This window comes from Aplysia californica, unplaced genomic scaffold, assembly GCF_000002075.1.
Source record: "Aplysia californica isolate F4 #8 unplaced genomic scaffold, AplCal3.0 scaffold00126, whole genome shotgun sequence".
In the NCBI taxonomy this organism is placed as follows: Eukaryota; Metazoa; Mollusca; class Gastropoda; order Aplysiida; family Aplysiidae; genus Aplysia; species Aplysia californica.
In genome coordinates, this window is record NW_004797396.1 from 1,407,954 (window position 1) to 1,426,087 (window position 18,134).

The window sequence follows — 18,134 nt, forward strand, 5'->3', positions numbered from 1 at the left end:
TATAGACTGCTGTAAAATACTCCTCCTAACAGTGTCAATTTTATATGTGATAACAAAGTTGTTTTTTTTCTGCCTCCTTTGGAGGATACATTTGTTTAGAAAAACGTATCTTTTGGTGACAAGTCTAAACCAACTGTCCTCATAAATGAAATCTTAGAAGTTAATAACCAACATACTGTGTTACTGACTTTGGTAGTTCAGACTCTCAATGATAAAAAAAATCTCCTTTGATGCATTGTCTCTGCTCTGAGATATACACTTGACAAGTAAAATGAAATTTCAAATGCTGGGCATTTCTCGTCTATTATTATTCTTTCTTTTTGTCCTGTACTCTAATCTGCCCAATTTTAAATGCTGCTTACTTTATTTTCAGAGACCATATCTTTAGCCAGAGCTCTGAACAGATTTTCTGGGGGTGATCACCCTCTACAGTTGTCGTTTAAAGCAGGACAACTCATCTATGTCAAGAGCAAGTCTGTAGAGGAAAACTTGTGGGAAGGAGAGGTAAGTCCTAGTATGTTAGATGACAGATGTGAAAAATGAAGTAGAAACTGCTTGACACGTAAAATTATAATGTTACTCAGCAAGAATAATGGAGGGGGCTCTCGTGGTCTAGATGTTACGTTGTTTGCCTCTCCTTCAATAGGTTGTGGGTTTGAATCCGGATGGCAACGGAAAATTTTCTTCTCTAAAATTTTCTCCTTTCACATCCTTTCCTGCTCTCTAACTATGTACTGTTGTCTGCTTTCGTCCCCACTTTCTGCCCCCCACCCCCTCACCTTCTTTACTCCCTTTACTGGGCTCCTGACTCTTTCTCTAGCCTTTCTACTGCTACTCCTTGGCTCCTTCTTACTGCTGTCTTTCAGCCACACCCCTGATCTTATGGTAGGAAAGATCTACACCCAGCCTTCTCAGACAAGGGCGAAAAATCTTGGAGGTCGCGTGTGCAAGGTGGTTCAAAATAAAAAAGAGTAGGCTTCGGCCGCCACCTGAGCAAAATTCAAAATTTTCTACCAACTGAAAATGTTTAATGTGTCCCGTGGGCTCATGTGACCTTATGCAGTTGCGAGCGCCGTAAAACACTTACAAAAAAAAAGAAGAATAGTCGATCATCAAAAGTGAAAATATAGCAACTTGATAGATATTATTGCTGTCCGAAGAAAAATGAATGGCTCCTTCTGACTCTGCTTTTCAGCATTAGAATTTAGAAGTATTAAAATATAATTTGAAACTGAACTTTTTTTCTTTCCACATCAGTGACAATATTGATATATATATATATACATTGTTTTTCATGATATTATGAAAATTGTTTCACTTTATCAATGTTGGCATTTTCAATCTCATCTCGATAAAGATCTTGTTTCCAAACAGTTGGTATTTTGTTTTCTTTAAACACCATTTTTACCTCTATTTTCAATGCTTTTCATGAGTATAGAAGTAATGAGTGTGTGTGTGTGAGAGAGAAAGGTCACTTCATCTTATCCTTTATATGTATATATCTATATGTATCTCTTCTCTAGTTTTATCATTTTTATCCAGTCTCCTTTGCTTATTGCTGATTATCCATAGCAAAGTTAGTACTAATAAACTGTCGTATTTATTTACAGCGATCAAGGCCTAGCGATTAGGAAAAAAAATTCATTCAATGATTGAAAAAATGAAGATGGTTCCATACAGGAAGCAGAATGACTAGTCTACCTCCTCCAAACTCTAAGGAATGGAGGTAGTTGGTGCTAAATCAAGATTGAATGAACTTAACTGTCTGCCAGTAATGGTATTTATGCTTGATAATAGTTACCCCTTATAATGAGAATTGGTAATAAATCATCAATGCCCAAAAAGCTAATGTGCAAGAGCAGATTTATTTATTTGATGCCTCACAACTCGTAGATTACAGACCAACTGGGATCCATAAAAGTATAAAATTGGAAAATAGCAGGGGACAAAAAAAAAAGGGAGAGGGGGGGGGGGGGTCTCTTACAAACATCATTCGTTTTTAGCAGTGGTGGTGGTATATGATGCATGTAGGGTTGGGGTTTTATTTGTGTGCTTTTCTTTATTCATCAGAATTTACTTTCATTATGTTACCTTCTAGATAGGCTTTGGCACTAAGATTCTGTGTTCAAGTCTAAGCTACGTTTGTCCTTTTGGTGCCTATATCTTGGTATGGATGTGTGTCAGTTGTGTTGAGTTTGTATTACCTTTTCATGACGTAATGTGGATTTTACTGTGTTTTTGCAGGCAGACGGACAGACAGGTTACTTTCCTAGAAGTTTTGTGAAAGAGTTCAAGGTTTATGTTGAGAAGCCGCGGTTTGAGATTGAAACAGAGGTAAGGAGAGTAGAGTCATTGCCCATGTTGGTGTCACTGTGGACTTAGATCGTTTCATGTGGTTTGTCATTTTCCCTCACTGCTGAGAGATGTTCACAATGCATGGTCTGCTTCTTGGTGGCTTATGTGACTTTTACAGTGTGTGAACATTTGCATCATTGCAGTTTACCTTATGCAAAACAGAGTGGGTAGTTTGAAGGTGACTGATAGATCCTGTCTCTCTTCTTTCCTTTTGTTGTTTCTGTTCATATTGGTTTTATCCTTGCATTAAATAACTATTACTGTTTGCTCTTTGTGCTCAATACATGAACAAAGCTACTTTAATTTGCAAAGTGAGCTGCACCTGAAAGTTTGGCCAATTTTGTACCTGCTAAATTCTTGTTTCAGATGTGAAATTTATAAAAACATGAAAATAGCATTTGATTTGACACAGTGCAAGGCTAAGAAGGAGCTTTAATACTTTGCCATCACAAGGCGCATATATAGTACAAACCCTTTCCACCAAAGGCAAAGTCATTTTGGGGAAAATCCAAAGAAACTGGGTAGTAAATATCGCCGATTAGGGAGATGCAATGGCAAAGTGTTAAGTTTGTACAGTTTTGGCGCTAGAGGTCACCCATGGACTTGGTCTACATTTTCATTGTACTTTGAGAAACAGGCCATTTTGTACATTTTTATATAGTTGCACCTAACATGAGCACTGACAGGTAAGCTTTGTGCTATAACCAAGCAGCTCTTTGCGTGAAGGACAATCTTTGAATAGGCTTATTTATTGCGAGACAGCATAACTTACAAATTATACAGTAGTTTATTTGGGTTCTTATGCTTCTCCTGTGGATTGAACAGGGCTGCTTTTGATTTGGTCGTCACCCCCCCACACACACACAAACACGCTTTTGTTTGCGATGTCTTTATTTTAGTATTGCTGGTTACATTGATTACGTACTGGTTTAGTGTTCCTTTAGCAAACGGGATTTGTTGTCTCAGAGTGGGTGGTTGGAGGTGTTTCTTTTGCTTTCCCTTTACTGATTCTCTCTGTTTGTCTTGCCTTTTTCCTGCACTAAATGACCATAATTGTGTCAGTGGGTTTCTATTTACTCCAACTCAAAAACTGTCCTATCATGATGAAATGCCTGTGTGACAACCTTTGGCAGGGTTTGTAGAGAACATCCCAGTACGCAGGGCGGTCTTCTAGAACCTCAGAGCTTTTACCTTGGGGGAGAGGATGTCTTTTAACCTTACAACCAACATCGGAGCTTGTCACCTTGTTCATGCTCCCAGCATCCATTTTTGGCACTTGAATATTCTTTTCTTTTCAGTTGTTTTAATAGAGATTTTACGGCGCTCGCAACTGCATAAGGTCATATGAGCGCCAGAAGATTAGAGGTGTTACAAGAGAGTAACAAACGTAAAAAAGAAGAAGGGGGAGATAAGGACGATAGATGTTTGATAGGAAAGAAGGAGCAAACCACACCAGAGCACCCGCCAACCACCCACGCTTGGATATTCTGTTGATGGAACAAATGAAAGACTTATAAATTAGTAGGCTTTTTTTGTTCTTTTTTGTTGTTGTAAATAATAAGGCCTGTGAAGAGGAGAGGTCAACATATTCAGTCTCATAGTGTGCTGATACTTTATGAATGTTAAGGCTGTTCCAGGGCTTTTGTTTTAAATCAATAATAAACTTTATTTCTTTTGTTTTCTCTTCTGCAGGGGAATCCTTTTGACAAGATTGGGAGACAAGCCCCACCCCCACGAGACAGAAGGCCTCGAGATCCCGCTGAAGGTTCTCCCCCACCCCCAGAGCAAGTAGAACCCTCAGGGAAAGAGCCAGAGAAACGTGATGACGCGCCCGAGACACATGATGACACGCCTGAGAATGGTGATAACACACCAGACAGCCAACGCGATGGTGCTTCCGACAGCCAGACTGTGCCAGTGGTGGACACAGCTCCCACAGATGATGGATCGGAAAAGGAGTCGGGCAAGAACTCTGGGATCCCCAGTCCTGAGACACACGACGGTGCTGACAAACCAGAGGAAAAACTTGTGGGCAAAGAGGAAGAAGCAGAGGAAAAGACAGCGGAGGCTGGTGACCGTTCGGCTGATTCCAGTGTGGACAGGGATGAGACCGAGCTGGAGGAGGATGAGGAGGATGAGGATGGTGATGAAGAACAACCAGGTAATGTGGGACTAGCAGGTTGTCTTTCTAAGAATTCTTTGTAGTGGCTAGTTGTACCTGTAGTGGTGTATGTGTTCTATGGTTATGTCCCTTTGTTTTGTACCCCTGAGCTGGCTTTTGGGAGTGCTTTATGTTGGGGTGTGGGTTCAGAACTTTGAGGGCATTATTTTCATTCATATTGATTTCCTTATGCTTTTTGTTTTTTAAATATTTTTTTTGGTTTATGTTCAAAGGTATAGAGTTGGTTTTCCCTCTGAAGCCCTATTTTTCAATCAAGTACTTGTCTGAATGTGGCACATTTCTGTGAGGTTTCTCATTCATATTTTGGAATAATCAGATGTTCCTATTTGAAGCAATGAAGAAATAAAATCTGATTTTTGTTTCAGACAAATCAACTTGTAGGCTTGGAAAGATCGAGGTCCCTACATATCGTGCAACTTGGCTGTATGTCTTAAGACAGTTGATGAGATGTTCTGTTTTTTCATTGAATTATTGAGCTTTGAGAAAATGCAGTGCCATAAAACTATTGCTGGAGTTATAAAGTGTCTCTTAATTCTTTTCCTGTCTTTTAAAGAGTGCAGAATTCAGTAATGCATATTTTGCCTGTCGAATGTAATTTCTTAAAGGACACTTGTCTATGTGTATGTTCAGAAGAGTTGAATCCTGAGATTGACGCCTCGCAGTGGGAGGAGCTTGAAGACACAGAGTTTGAGGAGGAGCGCGACAGAGGAGACACTGCAGGTTGATGGTCACAGTTGTTGCCTTGTGTGACGTGCAGGGTCACTCGACTAAAACTCTAGACTCATATTTACTAATAATCTCACAAAGTTTGCTTTTTTAAAGCCATTTTACTCGGAATTCTTGACTCATCAATACTAATTGCGTCATTAAGTTTTCTGTGTATTATGCTAATTCACTTGACTTGGAATTTGAACTCACAATACTAATGACTGCACAAAGTTTGCTGTTTATTTTGCAAGTTCTCTTGGTACTTTGATTTATCTGTACTAATGACACCACAAAGTTTGCTGTTTAGTATAGAAGGGATTTGGACATGACTTTGACTCATCAGTGCTAATGGCCTCCCAGATTGTGCGACATAACATGCATGGAACAATTATGTTTCTGGCTGATATCACGTGTAGCTCAAGGACCTGTGTAGCATTCACGAGTCCTTATAATCCCTCAAAGATTGTCGTTTTGTGTTGCATCAAGAGTAATCACGTTGCCAATGTCTTCTGTCTTCTTCACAAGTTCTCTGTATAATGTGCATGAACCAGTTCCCCGAAAGTTCGTAGTCTGCATGCATTTTTCATACTCTCACTAACACCAAGCATAACTGGTATGGAAGAAGTTGGACCCAATAGTGGTATCCTCCAATTATCACCTGTGCTGCTCATCCTGTCTATGGAGTAAATCCCTGCTCATTAAAACCTTCTGTCATTCAGACCATCTCCATGTCGCCCAAACAGTAATGGCAGAGTCTGGAATATTTTAGTGCGCCAGAAGGAAAGAGAGGCAGAGGGTGACCAAGACACCGATGGACAGACAATATGAAAGATTGTAGAGGAGGCATGGATCAGCTGAATGTAAGACAACGATGTGAGAGACAGTAGCGTAGAAAACCTTGACTCCTCTACCCCAGCTCCCGAAGGACACCTCACAACAAGTGTGCACAATCAACTCTGATGTGTAAACCTGTGGGCGCGCCTGGAGGAATGGGACTTTGTTTTTTGTTTTTTTGTTTTTGTAAAGTGTTTTACGGCGCTCGCAACTGCATAGGTCATATGAGCGCGCGGGACACACCTAATATTTTCAGTTGGTAGGAAATTTTGAATTTTGCCCGGGTGGCGGCCGAAGCCTACTCTTATCGATTTTAGACCACCAAGGGATCTTAAACGTGCGCAACTTGCACACGGGCCCTCCGAGATTTTTCGCCCTTGTCCGAGAAGGCTAGGTGTAGATCTTTCCTACCAGAAGATCAGGGGTGTGGCAGAAAGACAGCAGTAAGGAGGAGCCTAGGAGTAGCAGTAGAAAGGCTGCAGAAAGAGTCAGGAGCCCAGAGGAGGGGGCAAAGGAGGTGAGGGGGTGGGGGCAGAAAGTGGAAATGAAAGCAGACAACAGAACATTGCTAGAGAGCTGGAAAGGAGGTGAAAGGAGACAATTTTAGAGAAGAAATTTTTCGGTCGCTACCCGGATTCGAACCCGGGACCTTTGAATGAGAGGCCAACACCTTAACCTCTAGGCCACGAGAGCCCCCGCACTTTGTTTGGTCAAGGCATCAATCAATGTGTGATGTGAAACATGATGATGATGTTACATGTGAGATGATGTGGGAAGACTTGGTGTGTAAATGCGCGTGACTGACCCGAAACATGAGCAGCCAGTACCAGGACATAACCGTATTCTGCCTGTTCTGGTGTACTTGACTTTCAAAATGGACCGTGTCAAGACAGAGTTACATATTGTCAATTGAATATATTTTTTAGAAAGCAGCAGAATCACTTAAAATCGTGTATGCAGGGAATGTGAACTGTGCCGAAACGAAAACGGCTTTTTGAAGACTACAGCTCGTATATTGTCCATATATGTCAGCAGACGCATTACTGTACTGTACCTTGGAATGAAGATGTGAGGTGAGAGAGTGCTGGACAATGTGGTCACATCCTGGGTTTGTTCTGACACTGACCTCTGATCGTGGGGGGGTCATCAAGCATAAATGTACTGTGACTTTCTGTCCCTGGCCTTCGTGCTGAAGCTTGACCCATGTCTGGAGTCGGTGTTTGTTCATGAAGACGTAAGATGTGCCCTCTGTCTTTGGGTACCTCTGATTTTGTCTTGGGGAAACTCAGTCCTTTCAATAGGAAATAAACCTTATATGATCAGTGTCATTTCACAGTCGTGTTAGTCATTCTTTGACGTTTAGTGAAATTTAAAGAAACAGAGTGGCTCAATTGGAACCATGATTTTGCCGCTTATTATTTCTGAATTAAAAACTTGGACAGAAAAGATGAAACAAAATGAAACTGTCTAGTAAAATTCCTTTTAACGTCTTCATTTCAATAATACCTTGATGTGGAAAATCCCCAGAATTTGATGTGGGTGATCGTGGAATGATGCTAACAAATGATCCTCTGAGAGAGCTCCCACTAATTATTTGTTCTGTCTGAGACCTTATGGGGTGGCTGCTATATGCTTTACTTGTATGTCCTGAACCTTGCTCGTGTCAGCCATGTCAGCCATGTTGCTGGTCTTCCTTTTTTTCTTGTTCTCACTGAGTTGTGGGTGGTGCATGTGCATGTTGATGTTTGTGCATAGACATTTATATAATATACGTATACATATTTATTTTTGTGTCTTTCCTTAAGGTTTTTTCTCTGGTTTCGTTGATTCCGTCAAAGGTTTGTACAAAGCACCCATCAAGTTGTTCATCGGTTTGTTTTTTTCTGGCACCATTTTTACCTCTCCTCTACATGTGCTTCGTGTCCTCTGTTTTCTTCTACACTTGTAAGAATCTCTTCTTGTTGTGCCAGGTTTCATGGTTTGAGACTTTTCGTTATCTTAGACAAATTGGGTGGTTGGCGGGTGCTCTGGTGTGGTTTGCTTGTTCTTTCCCATCTGACATCTATCGTCCTTATCTCCCCTTTTTCTTTTTTATGTTTGTGACTCTCTCGTAACACATCTAATCTTCTGGCACTCACCTGACCTTATGCCGCTGCGAGCGCCGTAAAACCTCTACGAAAACAAAAAAGACAAGTTAGAGGAAAATCATAATCTTTTCAATAACGCAACCATCACTAATACATGATAATTGTTATTTGGAGTCTTGAATAGATCATCTTCAGTGATTGTTTCTGTTGTCACTGATAATACAGGGTGCCCTCTACAGCTGGATCGGGCCGATCGCCCGACTCGTTCCCCTGAAACTGAAAACAAACACGTTTGTTTTTGAGGCGATCGAGTCGGGCGATTGGCCTGATCGGCCGATCCCATCCGTAGTGGGCACCCCGTATAAGATGTTTGACTGTCTGTATTATTTTAGATTGAATTGAACCCCCCCCCCCCCCCCCCCGCCATGGAATACAAATGGTAATGATGCATTTGTAAGTTTAGACCTATGCAACAGTTTTCTCTCCTAACCCCCCCCCCCCCACCACTTTCTTTTCTTTTTTTCTTTTCCCGTAAGCATATGTGTTGTAGCTTTCAATGTTTCTGACCTTTCATGTATACAGAATATCAAAACGATTATTGAAATAAATTTGTTCAAGTATATCACTTAAACTCTTTAGTGGGTGGTTGGCGGGTGCTCTGGTGTGGTTTGCTTCTTCTTTCCTATCAAACATCTATCGTCCTTATCTCCCCTCCTTCTTTTTTATGTTTGTTACTCTCTTGTAACACCTCTAATCTTCTGGTGCTCATATGACCTTATGCAGTTGCGAGCGCTGTAAAACCTCTACTAAAACTAAAGAGTTAACTTTTAAAGAATTTAATCTAGTCGTGGATTTCTTTTGGTCTCTCAGACACTTTATACTGCTCATTGCAGTCCAGGTCCCTGCATTTGTCAGGATGACGTTTGGATCAAACAAAGTGTATTTCTCTCAGTTTTCTCTCTCTTGCCCGGCTTACTGTGGTGAGGACATTACTACGCACTGTTGAAGTTTGTCCTGCCTTATATTGGTTCTGTAATCGACTCTCTCTCTCAATCTTTTCAGTTGTTTCTTTTTATATTTTTCAAAGCTTGATGTAAAAAAAAATTGCTTTATGTTCTGCTGTAATTTTAACTGTACTTTCCATCCTTTTTTTGGTCTCTGTTTTCAAGTTATTGTGCAAAGCTTTATCTCTTAAATCTACTCCACGTGCTTTTGTTTCGTTCCTTCCTTTCTAAATAGATCTGGAAGGTCAGCACCTCATTTTTAGAGACAATTCCTGCCCCCACCCCCACCCCGACCCTTAACCCCCCCCTTTAAAAACAAATATCACCTGCCTCATATTTCCTCATTTATTTACCGCTCTTCCAAAGTTTCATGTCTTCGTTCACCATTGTGATGTCAGCTGTGCTGTGTGGTGCAAAATGTTGAGCTTACACAATCAAATTGTGTCAATAGTGCTGTTAAAAACGTACTCCTTAACCCAATGTTTTGAACCCATGTCGTCGTGTTTGTGGGGAAAGTGACTGATGACGGGATGCTGTGGTGGTCGAGTCGCTGCCGAAAGATGGAGATAATAGAGATACTCAATGAAATGCCTCCCCCGTGTGGGAACTAAACTCACATCCTTCCCGTGCTAAGTAAAAATTTTTATCATTACAGTAAGGATGCCAGTGCACAATTTTTTTTTACATTCATAATAGAGTAGTCTCTGCCAGTACATGATCCAGTTTTGTTACAGCTTGGTTTATTATGATCCTGATGAAGCTCTAGAGGCCAAATGCTAGACAACTTTTTACCTGTTGAGCTAAAAATCCCTGGTTTTCTTTTTTTTTAAAGTCAGCATGGTAGCACAGTGTGTTATTCCCTGTGTCGTGCACGGCATGGCAGCACAGTGTGTTGTTCCCCGTGTTGTGCACGGCATAGCAGCACAGCGTGTTGTTCCCTGTGTTGTGCACGGCATGGTAGCACAGTGTGTTGTTCCCCGTGTCTTACACGGCATGGCAGCACAGTGTGTTGTTCCCTGTGTCATACACGGCATGGTAGCACAGTGTGTTGTTCCCTGTGTCATACACGGCATAGCAGCACGGTGTGTTGTTCCCTGTGTCATACACGGCATGGTAGCACAGTGTGTTATTCCCTGTGTTGTGCATGACACATGACACATCAGCATGGTGTATTGTAATGTGTCATATGCATGGAAGTGTCTATCTCCTTCACTATATAATACCAAACTCCAGTTTGTACTTGTCACTGTGCACTGTAATCAGTATTAATAGTTTTGATTTTTGTAAGAACAGTAACATAATACCTTTTTCATCTCTGCATGAACATTTGCATTCTATAAGGCTTAGATTTTTAGTGTATTTTCCATATTTGTATCCTTTGATTAAGCTGTAGAAATTAACTTGTACAGAGATAATTATTTTAAAGGATATTTAAAAGTTTTTATTCAGAGTCTAGCCTGCCATGTATGAATGTTGGTATTTGGAGTGATTAGCAAAGTGTAGAGTCAAAGTAAGGAAAGATGATTCACCCTCTACACAACATTTCTGAAAATTGAGGTGCATTTATGTAGATTTTGCCACCGGCGCTGATAAAACATTCATGTTTTGTTTCACGAAGCGAAATTTTTTTGGAACTATCTTTGCTCATCCTCTTTGTGTACAAAATAAGTCACGCCTAAACAATGTGCTGAAGTGCCCAGTTTGTAACGTGAAAGTCTGTGTGCTTTGTAAAAACTACATGGTTACATCAAAATAAATTTTTAAGTCTATAATTCTTTGTCGACTTTCTTTGTTAGAAAAGTTAATCTGGAAAGCTAATCGTGGGCTGATAGAAATGAGGGACTGATGTCAGCTTTGATCTGCTGAGGGTAAGTCTGGGTACGGTTGAGCGGGTCACACCACATGGTCGCCAGTCCAGAGTTAACTAGGATGTTTTTTCAGACTCATGTGAGTGGGTGGTTGATGGGTGCCACTGGTAGGTCCTATTTTTTTTTCTTAACCTCTATTGTTTCTGTGTCTCTGTCTGTCTTCCTACCCCCCATTCTCTAAAAAAAAAACTATCTTTGGTTTGATATGTCTTTCTCTACTCAAGCAACAAACAAATAATGTACTTTTTTTTTTTATTTCTCCAGATCTGAACCGATTCCTGAAAGACAAGTTGTCGAGCGGAGACAGTGCGAAAGACTCGGTGGGGGACTCGCAGGTCAAAGGTGAGCCTTTCTCCTGTGTTGTTGTTTGTCTCTGTTGTTGTCCAGACTGGTGGTGGAGACTGTGCTGCTGTTTCTGGTGTAAAATCTGGTACAGTTGAACCTGCTCTGACACCTGTCCAAGACAATCACCTGTACTAACAACCACTTCCCTCTTTCCCCCTTTTTTGAAGTTTTAACATTAATGACATTGTCCAAGAGGATGGATTGTTGGCGGGTGCTCTGGTGTGGTTTGCTCCTTCTTTCCTATAAAATATCTATCGTCCTTATCTCCCCTCTTTCTTGTTTTGTGTTTGTTACTCTCTTGTAACACCTCTAATCTTCGGCACGTATACGACCTTATTGTGTTGCAAGTGCCGTAAAACTTTTACCAAAAAAAATTGTCCAAGACGTCAGTTTGTGTGTATGGCAGTCAATACAGTTTCATTTATCTGCCCATTTCATTGATAAGGAAATTTCAGCCTTGTTTTCCTTCCTGCCTTTTTCGAAATTTTGCCCTTGAATTTTAATAGGACTGTCAGAGGGATATGGAGAATAAGTCCCCTTTTTTAACAGTATCAGTGTGGGTGGTTGGCGTGTGCTCTGGTGTGGTTTGCTTCTTCTTTCCTATGAAACATCTATCGTCCTTATCTCCCCTTCTTCTTTTTCATGTTTGTTACTCTCTTGTAACACCTCTAATCTTCTGGCGCTCATATGACCTTATGCAGTTGCGAGCGCCGTAAAACCTGTACTAAAACTAAACTAAACAGTATCAGTGGTAGTCTTCCTGTGTCGGATCCGGAGTGTTTATGATATTTTCAGTTGTCATTTTTTTCACGATAGTTGATTATTGCACAAGCCGTATGGTGTCAGAAGCTCTGTGCTGTTTTCTCCTTGTAGCGTGCAGTGTCATAGGCTGATGGTAATTGAAGACTCTAGTGGAAAAGTCAGATCAGTCACTTTTCTTGAAAGTGGGGAAAATGGACATTCAAAGTTTGAAAGTCTGTATTTCATGAGTGAAGCATTTCTTTTACCTTACATAGCTCTGACTTAACAGGGTAATCCATGGGATCATTTCAGGAGATGAGATTTTCGAAATTTAAAAAATGCAATGATGGGGAAAAAATATTTCTTTAGAAACTGACTTATCTTGTTTTTGCACTGGATTCTTCAAATGTTTTATGCATACATTACACAATTTTGATTGTTTAGGAGGCTGGCTGCTTCATCCCAGCCTACTGGGGCCTTCATGAGCTGAGAGAAATTAACCATCCCAACGTGATCCTCGATGAAATAAACTTCCCAGCTGGGGAATCGAATGATGTCTTTTGTTTAGTATGGGGGAAAATGGAACCATTACTCTTCTGAGGCTGGTAGGGTGAAAAAACTTTTACATGATTATTTTTGTGAACTAAATTTGTTATTTTTTTCGTCTTCTCTTTATCAGACTCCGAGCAGGGTTCCGACAAGGCTGACGAATCAGGAGCAGCATCTACAGAGGCGGGGCAAGAGGCAGGGCAAGGGGTGGGTCAAGGGGCAGGGCCTCAGCAGCCTGAGGTTGTGAGAGAGCCAGTGGTAGAGGAGGAAAAAGTGAAAGAGGAGAAGACAAAGGAAAACGTAAAAGAGGATACAACAGATGAGACTGAGGTGGAGGATTCTGAGGAAGATGAATTTGATGAGACGGACATGGAAGATGATGAGGAGGGAGATGAAACTGAGGCAGATGAGGAGGATGATGAAAAGGATGAAAAGGCTGAAATTGAGGAGGGGAAATACGAAGAGAACAATGAGAAGGACAAGAGGACAGAACCTGAAGATACTGAAGATAGAGAGAAGGAGGAAAAGTCTGCACCTGAACATCGTGACATACCTGGACAGCAGGAAGGGGACACGGCTCCTAAAGACAAAGAGGACGAGACAGACCAAGGTGACGACGATGACACATTGCCCAGTGCTGATGTCACTGACGATCACAGCGGTACGGGTAAAAAACAGGAAGAGGATAAGGTCAAGGATATCAAGCAGGAAGGGGAGGAGCCTGAGGACAAGGGTGGGTCTTCAGAGCACAGCGACTCTCATCTCGGAGACAGTCAGAAGGAGGGAGAGATGGACCAGGCCAGAAGTGGAGCAGATAAAATGGCAATGGGAGACAGTCCGTCTGGAGGTGAGTCCACGGAGGATGAAGCAGCTGAACCAAAGGAGAATGAGGAGTCAAAAGAGATTGTGGGTGATGACAAGAGTGCTGCTGCAGGAGAGAAGACAGAGGGAGATAAAGGAGAGGGGGATGGACAGAAGAGTTCCCACCAGCCAGCAGACACACTGCAGTTTAAATCTGAGAAAACTATGGAGGAGGCTGATAAAGAAGAAAGGTCAGAAGGTCGCGATGGGGAGGTGAAGGAGGAGGAAGGTGTTCCCGACTCTGGTTCTGAGCCGGCAGACGCTGGGAATGTCGACTCTCGCGATCTTCCTGGATCTAGGTCAGTGGGCTCGCAAACAGACAGTACCAACGTGCAGCAAGAAGATGTAGCTGAGGATGGAGAAAATGTTGCGGAGGTAGAGAAGAAAAAGGAGGAGGAGGAAAAGAAAGAGGAAGTGGAGGAGAAAAAGAAAGAGGAAGTGGAGGAGAAAAAGAAAGAGGAAGTGGAGGAGAAAAAAGAGGAGATGGAGAAAAAGGAGAAAGTTGAAGCTCCTGCAGATGTTAAGGAACAAGGACGAGAGTCGGATAGTACAGAGGGGCAACATGTCGGCAGAGAAATTTCTGAACATGAGGGAGAAAAATCTGATAACTCTACGCCTGAGAAGGCACAGGATGAAGGCGATGGTAAACCTGATGGGGCAGCTGCCGGCGGGGAGAGAGATTCTCCTGTAGACAGTAAGTCAGGTGAGGGCAAAGTCGTTACGGAGGGTGAGGATGCTGAGGGTGGTCTGAAGGCTGACCTCTTTGGAGAGGTTGACCCAATGCAGGACAGCATAGCAGACCTGGACAACTGGCAGCGAGACGAGACGCAACCAATCCTCGACGGCTTCAGCAATTTCCTCCACGGCAGCCGGACTCCTCCCAAAGCAAACGTCGCTGAGGCTGCTGCCGACGGTGCTGCGGAGACGCCACAGTTGGAGGTCCCCCCATCCACCGTCAGTCCCGCTGATCTTGCCAGCGAGGTAATTTCTCCCGCCTCGGAAATTGCCTTCAGTAAAACAGAATTACCCGAAGCTGACAATACGGGGGAGGGAGAGAAATCAGGTGGGGAAGTTGGAGAAGGAGATGGTTTTGAAACGATCGTTGAGGGTGGTACCTCCCTTGTACTGGACAGTGCCGGCAACATGATCTCGGTAGTCTTGCCCACAGAAGACGCCAGCTCTGAAACAGAAACTGTGGGTTCCAACACTGCCGCAGGGGAGAAGATACCGCAGTCGCCCGTGGTGGTCGAGAGTTTGTCGGGACCCCCTAGTTCAACGGCAGCACCCGTGGAGCCGACACAAGTTGAGACGTCGTTGCCTTCTGCTGCAGTACATGGAGACTTGGAGACGGAGAAAATAAACACACCCGAGGTTGGCGGGTCTGTAGACGGGTCACAGCATGAGAGAAATGCGACTGATGGGGGGGATGTGTTACCGGACGATGGAAGCCCGTCTCTGGATGGGAACCTGGCCCGTGATGCATATGGGAACGTGGAGTTCAGCAGCCGGAAGGTTCTCTCTCTGAATCAGCCAGGATCAGCTTCAGCACAGCAGCAGCAGCAACAACAGCAGCAACAACAGCAGCCACAGCAGGGACAGGGTAGGTGTTTGTTTGCAGAAAGTCTGTGTGTGTGTTTGTGTGTGTGTGTGTTGTGAGCATGTATGAATGTGTGTATTGCTGAGCACCAGTCGGTTGTGTGTTTTTGAATATGTAAATGTCTGTTGTGTATTTGTATGTTTGTGTGTATGTGTGTGTGTGTGTGAGAGAGAGAGAGAGAGAGAGAGAGAGAGAGAGAGAGAGAGAGAGAGAGAGAGAGAGAGAGAGAGAGAGAGAGAGAGAGAGAGAAGCTTAAGAACATATTAAGTAGTCTCGAAACAAATACAAACAAAAACATGCTGAGACTTCTAAATACAAAAGATGGCTATTCGTGCTGGCTTTTCTGGTTTTGTTTCTTCTTATTTGGTCTTGTCTCATTGTCCCATGATGCCTCATTGTCTGGAAGAGACAGTGCCTGTATATGAATATGCAATGATTGATGGGGAGAAGCATAAGCTGAGATTTTCTAAAAAATACAATGTTTGAAACAAATTCATTTTTGTTTGCATCTACTTGTTTTGTCTTTAAATTTGGAGTGGATAGATCTGTCAATGGAATGTGGAGAATACAGGTAAATGATAAATATGCATTTGGTATTATGGCAATATATAAAGTCTAATTAACCGTAATGAAACCCGCAATGAGACTTCTAAAAATAGAAAGTAATAATTATTTATCTTGTCTTTTCTGTTTTTGTTTCATCTTATCTCACCGCATCCTCCCTTGACGCCTCAGTGTCGGTGGAAGCGACGCCTTCAGTTCCTGTGGCGTCAGCGACAGAGCGAGTGGACGACCTCATGTCAGACAATGCTGCGACCTCTGACCCACAACCTGGGGAGGGGACGGGAGTGGAACAGCCAGCTGGCACAGACGAGCAGTTCACAGGGTCACCACAAGGCTTGAATGAAAATGTAGGTCTTTCTTTCAGATAAATTTTTAGAACAATTTGATTTCCCTCTGTGTTTTCCTTTATCATAATATGTGGGTGGTTGAAGGGTGCTACTGGCAAGTCCTCCTACTTCTTTACTTTCCCTCTTGTTTCTGTCTATCTTTCTTTTTCACTAGCATTAAATGATCATTATTGTGTCGATACATTTCTATATACTCAAACAAAACAAATAATGTCATGTCTTGTGCATTTGATCTTGAACACTTTGTTTTTAATTGTAATATGTAGTCACTTTTAAGGACAAACGGGCTAATCCAGATTTCGGGGGTTTCCAGAAATCTTGACCTACACCAAAAGTGGGCATTCCTCTACTTATAGGAGAAGCTTGGTTTCATTGGTGTGTATATTTGTTTGGTTATAGAGAAAACTCCTTGTCTTTTAAAGAAACTGCACTGGGGGCAAAAACTTTACCTTCGACTTTCAAAACAGCATTTTTAACAGTGAAAACAGTTCATTTCAAAGAGTGAGCTTAATAAGAAGTCAAAATTTTACTGTAAAAAAAAATGGAGAGACGACAAGAAAGCACTTAGCTCGTGACATGTTGACAAGCATCTGTGGTGTAGCAGGTAAGCTCTTTGAAGCCGCCTGCCTCCTAAATGATCTAAAGTTGCGTGGATGGGGTTGTAAAACATTTACCGTCATAAAAAACAATAACCGCATGTCAAATTCAGGCGGAGACTTCCACCCAGCCGTCCACCGGGGACTTTGGAGAGATCCCTACGCCTCCCCTCCCAACTGAGTCACGACAGCCGCCCGACGGGGCTGAAGGTCAAGGCCAAGAGGACTATGACACGGAGGTGGTCTACTCCCGCCGCATCAACGACGAGGATCTGTACGCCCGCGAGGAGGAAGAGCTGGCCAAAAACGCGCCCGGGTTTGCCTCTAGTGTCATGAAGTCGCTGGATTCCTTCACCAAACAGATCATTGAGAAGGTAGGTTTTGTGTGTGTGTTTGTGAGATGTGTAAATGAATTATACGCCATACCAGACTAGCTGTGTGTTTGTGGGATGTGTAAGTGAATTATACACCATACCAGGTTTACTCTGTCTTTGTGGGATGTGTAAGTGAATTATACGCCATACCAGGTTTAGTTTGTGTTTATGAGATGTGTAGGTGAATTATACACCATACCAGGTCAGCTTTGTGTTTGTGAAATGTGTAGGTGAATTATACACCATACCAGGTTTACTCTGTGTTTGTGGGGATGTGTAAATGAATTATACACCATGCCAGACTAGCTGTGTGTTTGTGGGATGTGTAAATGAATTATACACCATGCCAGACTAGCTGTGTGTTTGTGGGATGTGTAAATGAATTATACACCATACCAGGCTAGCTGTGTGTTTGTGGGATGTGTAAATGAATTATATACCATACCAGGCTAGCTGTGTGTTTGTGAGATGTGTAAATGAATTATACACCATACCAGGTTTACTTTGTGTTTGTGAGATGTGTAGGTGAATTATACACCATACCAGGCTAGCTTTGTGTTTGTGAGATGTGTAGGTGAATTATACACCATACCAGGTTTACTCTGTGTTTGTGGGGATGTGTAAATGAATTATACACCATGCCAGACTAGCTGTGTGTTTGTGGGATGTGTAAATGAATTATACACCATACCAGGCTAGCTGTGTGTTTGTGGGATGTGTAAATGAATTATATACCATACCAGACTAGCTGTGTGTTTGTGAGATGTGTAAATGAATTATACACCATACCAGGTTTAGTTTGTGTTTGTGGGATGTGTAAGTGAATTATACACCATACCAGGTCAGCTTTGTGTTTGTGAGATGTGTAGGTGAATTATACACCATACCAGACTAGCTGTGTGTTTGATGGATGTGTACGTGAATTATACACCATACCAGGTTTACTTTATGTTTGTGGGATGTGTTAGTTAGTTAAACATTGTACCAGGCTAGCTGTGTGTTTGTATAGTCAGGCACTGTTTACCTGTCTCTTTTCCCCACTTTGTCTCTCTCTCTCTCTCTGTTTGTGCCTCCCTCTCACACACTGTCTGTCTGTATGTTTGTCTGTCTGACTGTCCACCC

The 18,134-nt window shown here is 42.3% G+C and overlaps 1 protein-coding gene across 1 annotated transcript in view; it reads left to right on the top strand.

Moving 5' to 3' along the window:
* LOC101849366 (melanoma inhibitory activity protein 2) overlaps positions 1–18,134 on the top strand; it is a gene marked incomplete in the record, with an annotated part of 48,819 nt that overhangs the window by 5,000 nt on the left and 25,685 nt on the right. The window contains 9 exon segments of the mRNA XM_035969221.1: positions 374–504; positions 2,245–2,334; positions 4,048–4,516; positions 5,168–5,257; positions 7,885–7,917; positions 11,303–11,380; positions 12,804–15,134; positions 15,867–16,042; positions 16,752–17,012. Of these exon segments, the coding sequence (XP_035825114.1) occupies positions 374–504; positions 2,245–2,334; positions 4,048–4,516; positions 5,168–5,257; positions 7,885–7,917; positions 11,303–11,380; positions 12,804–15,134; positions 15,867–16,042; positions 16,752–17,012 (3,659 nt within the window).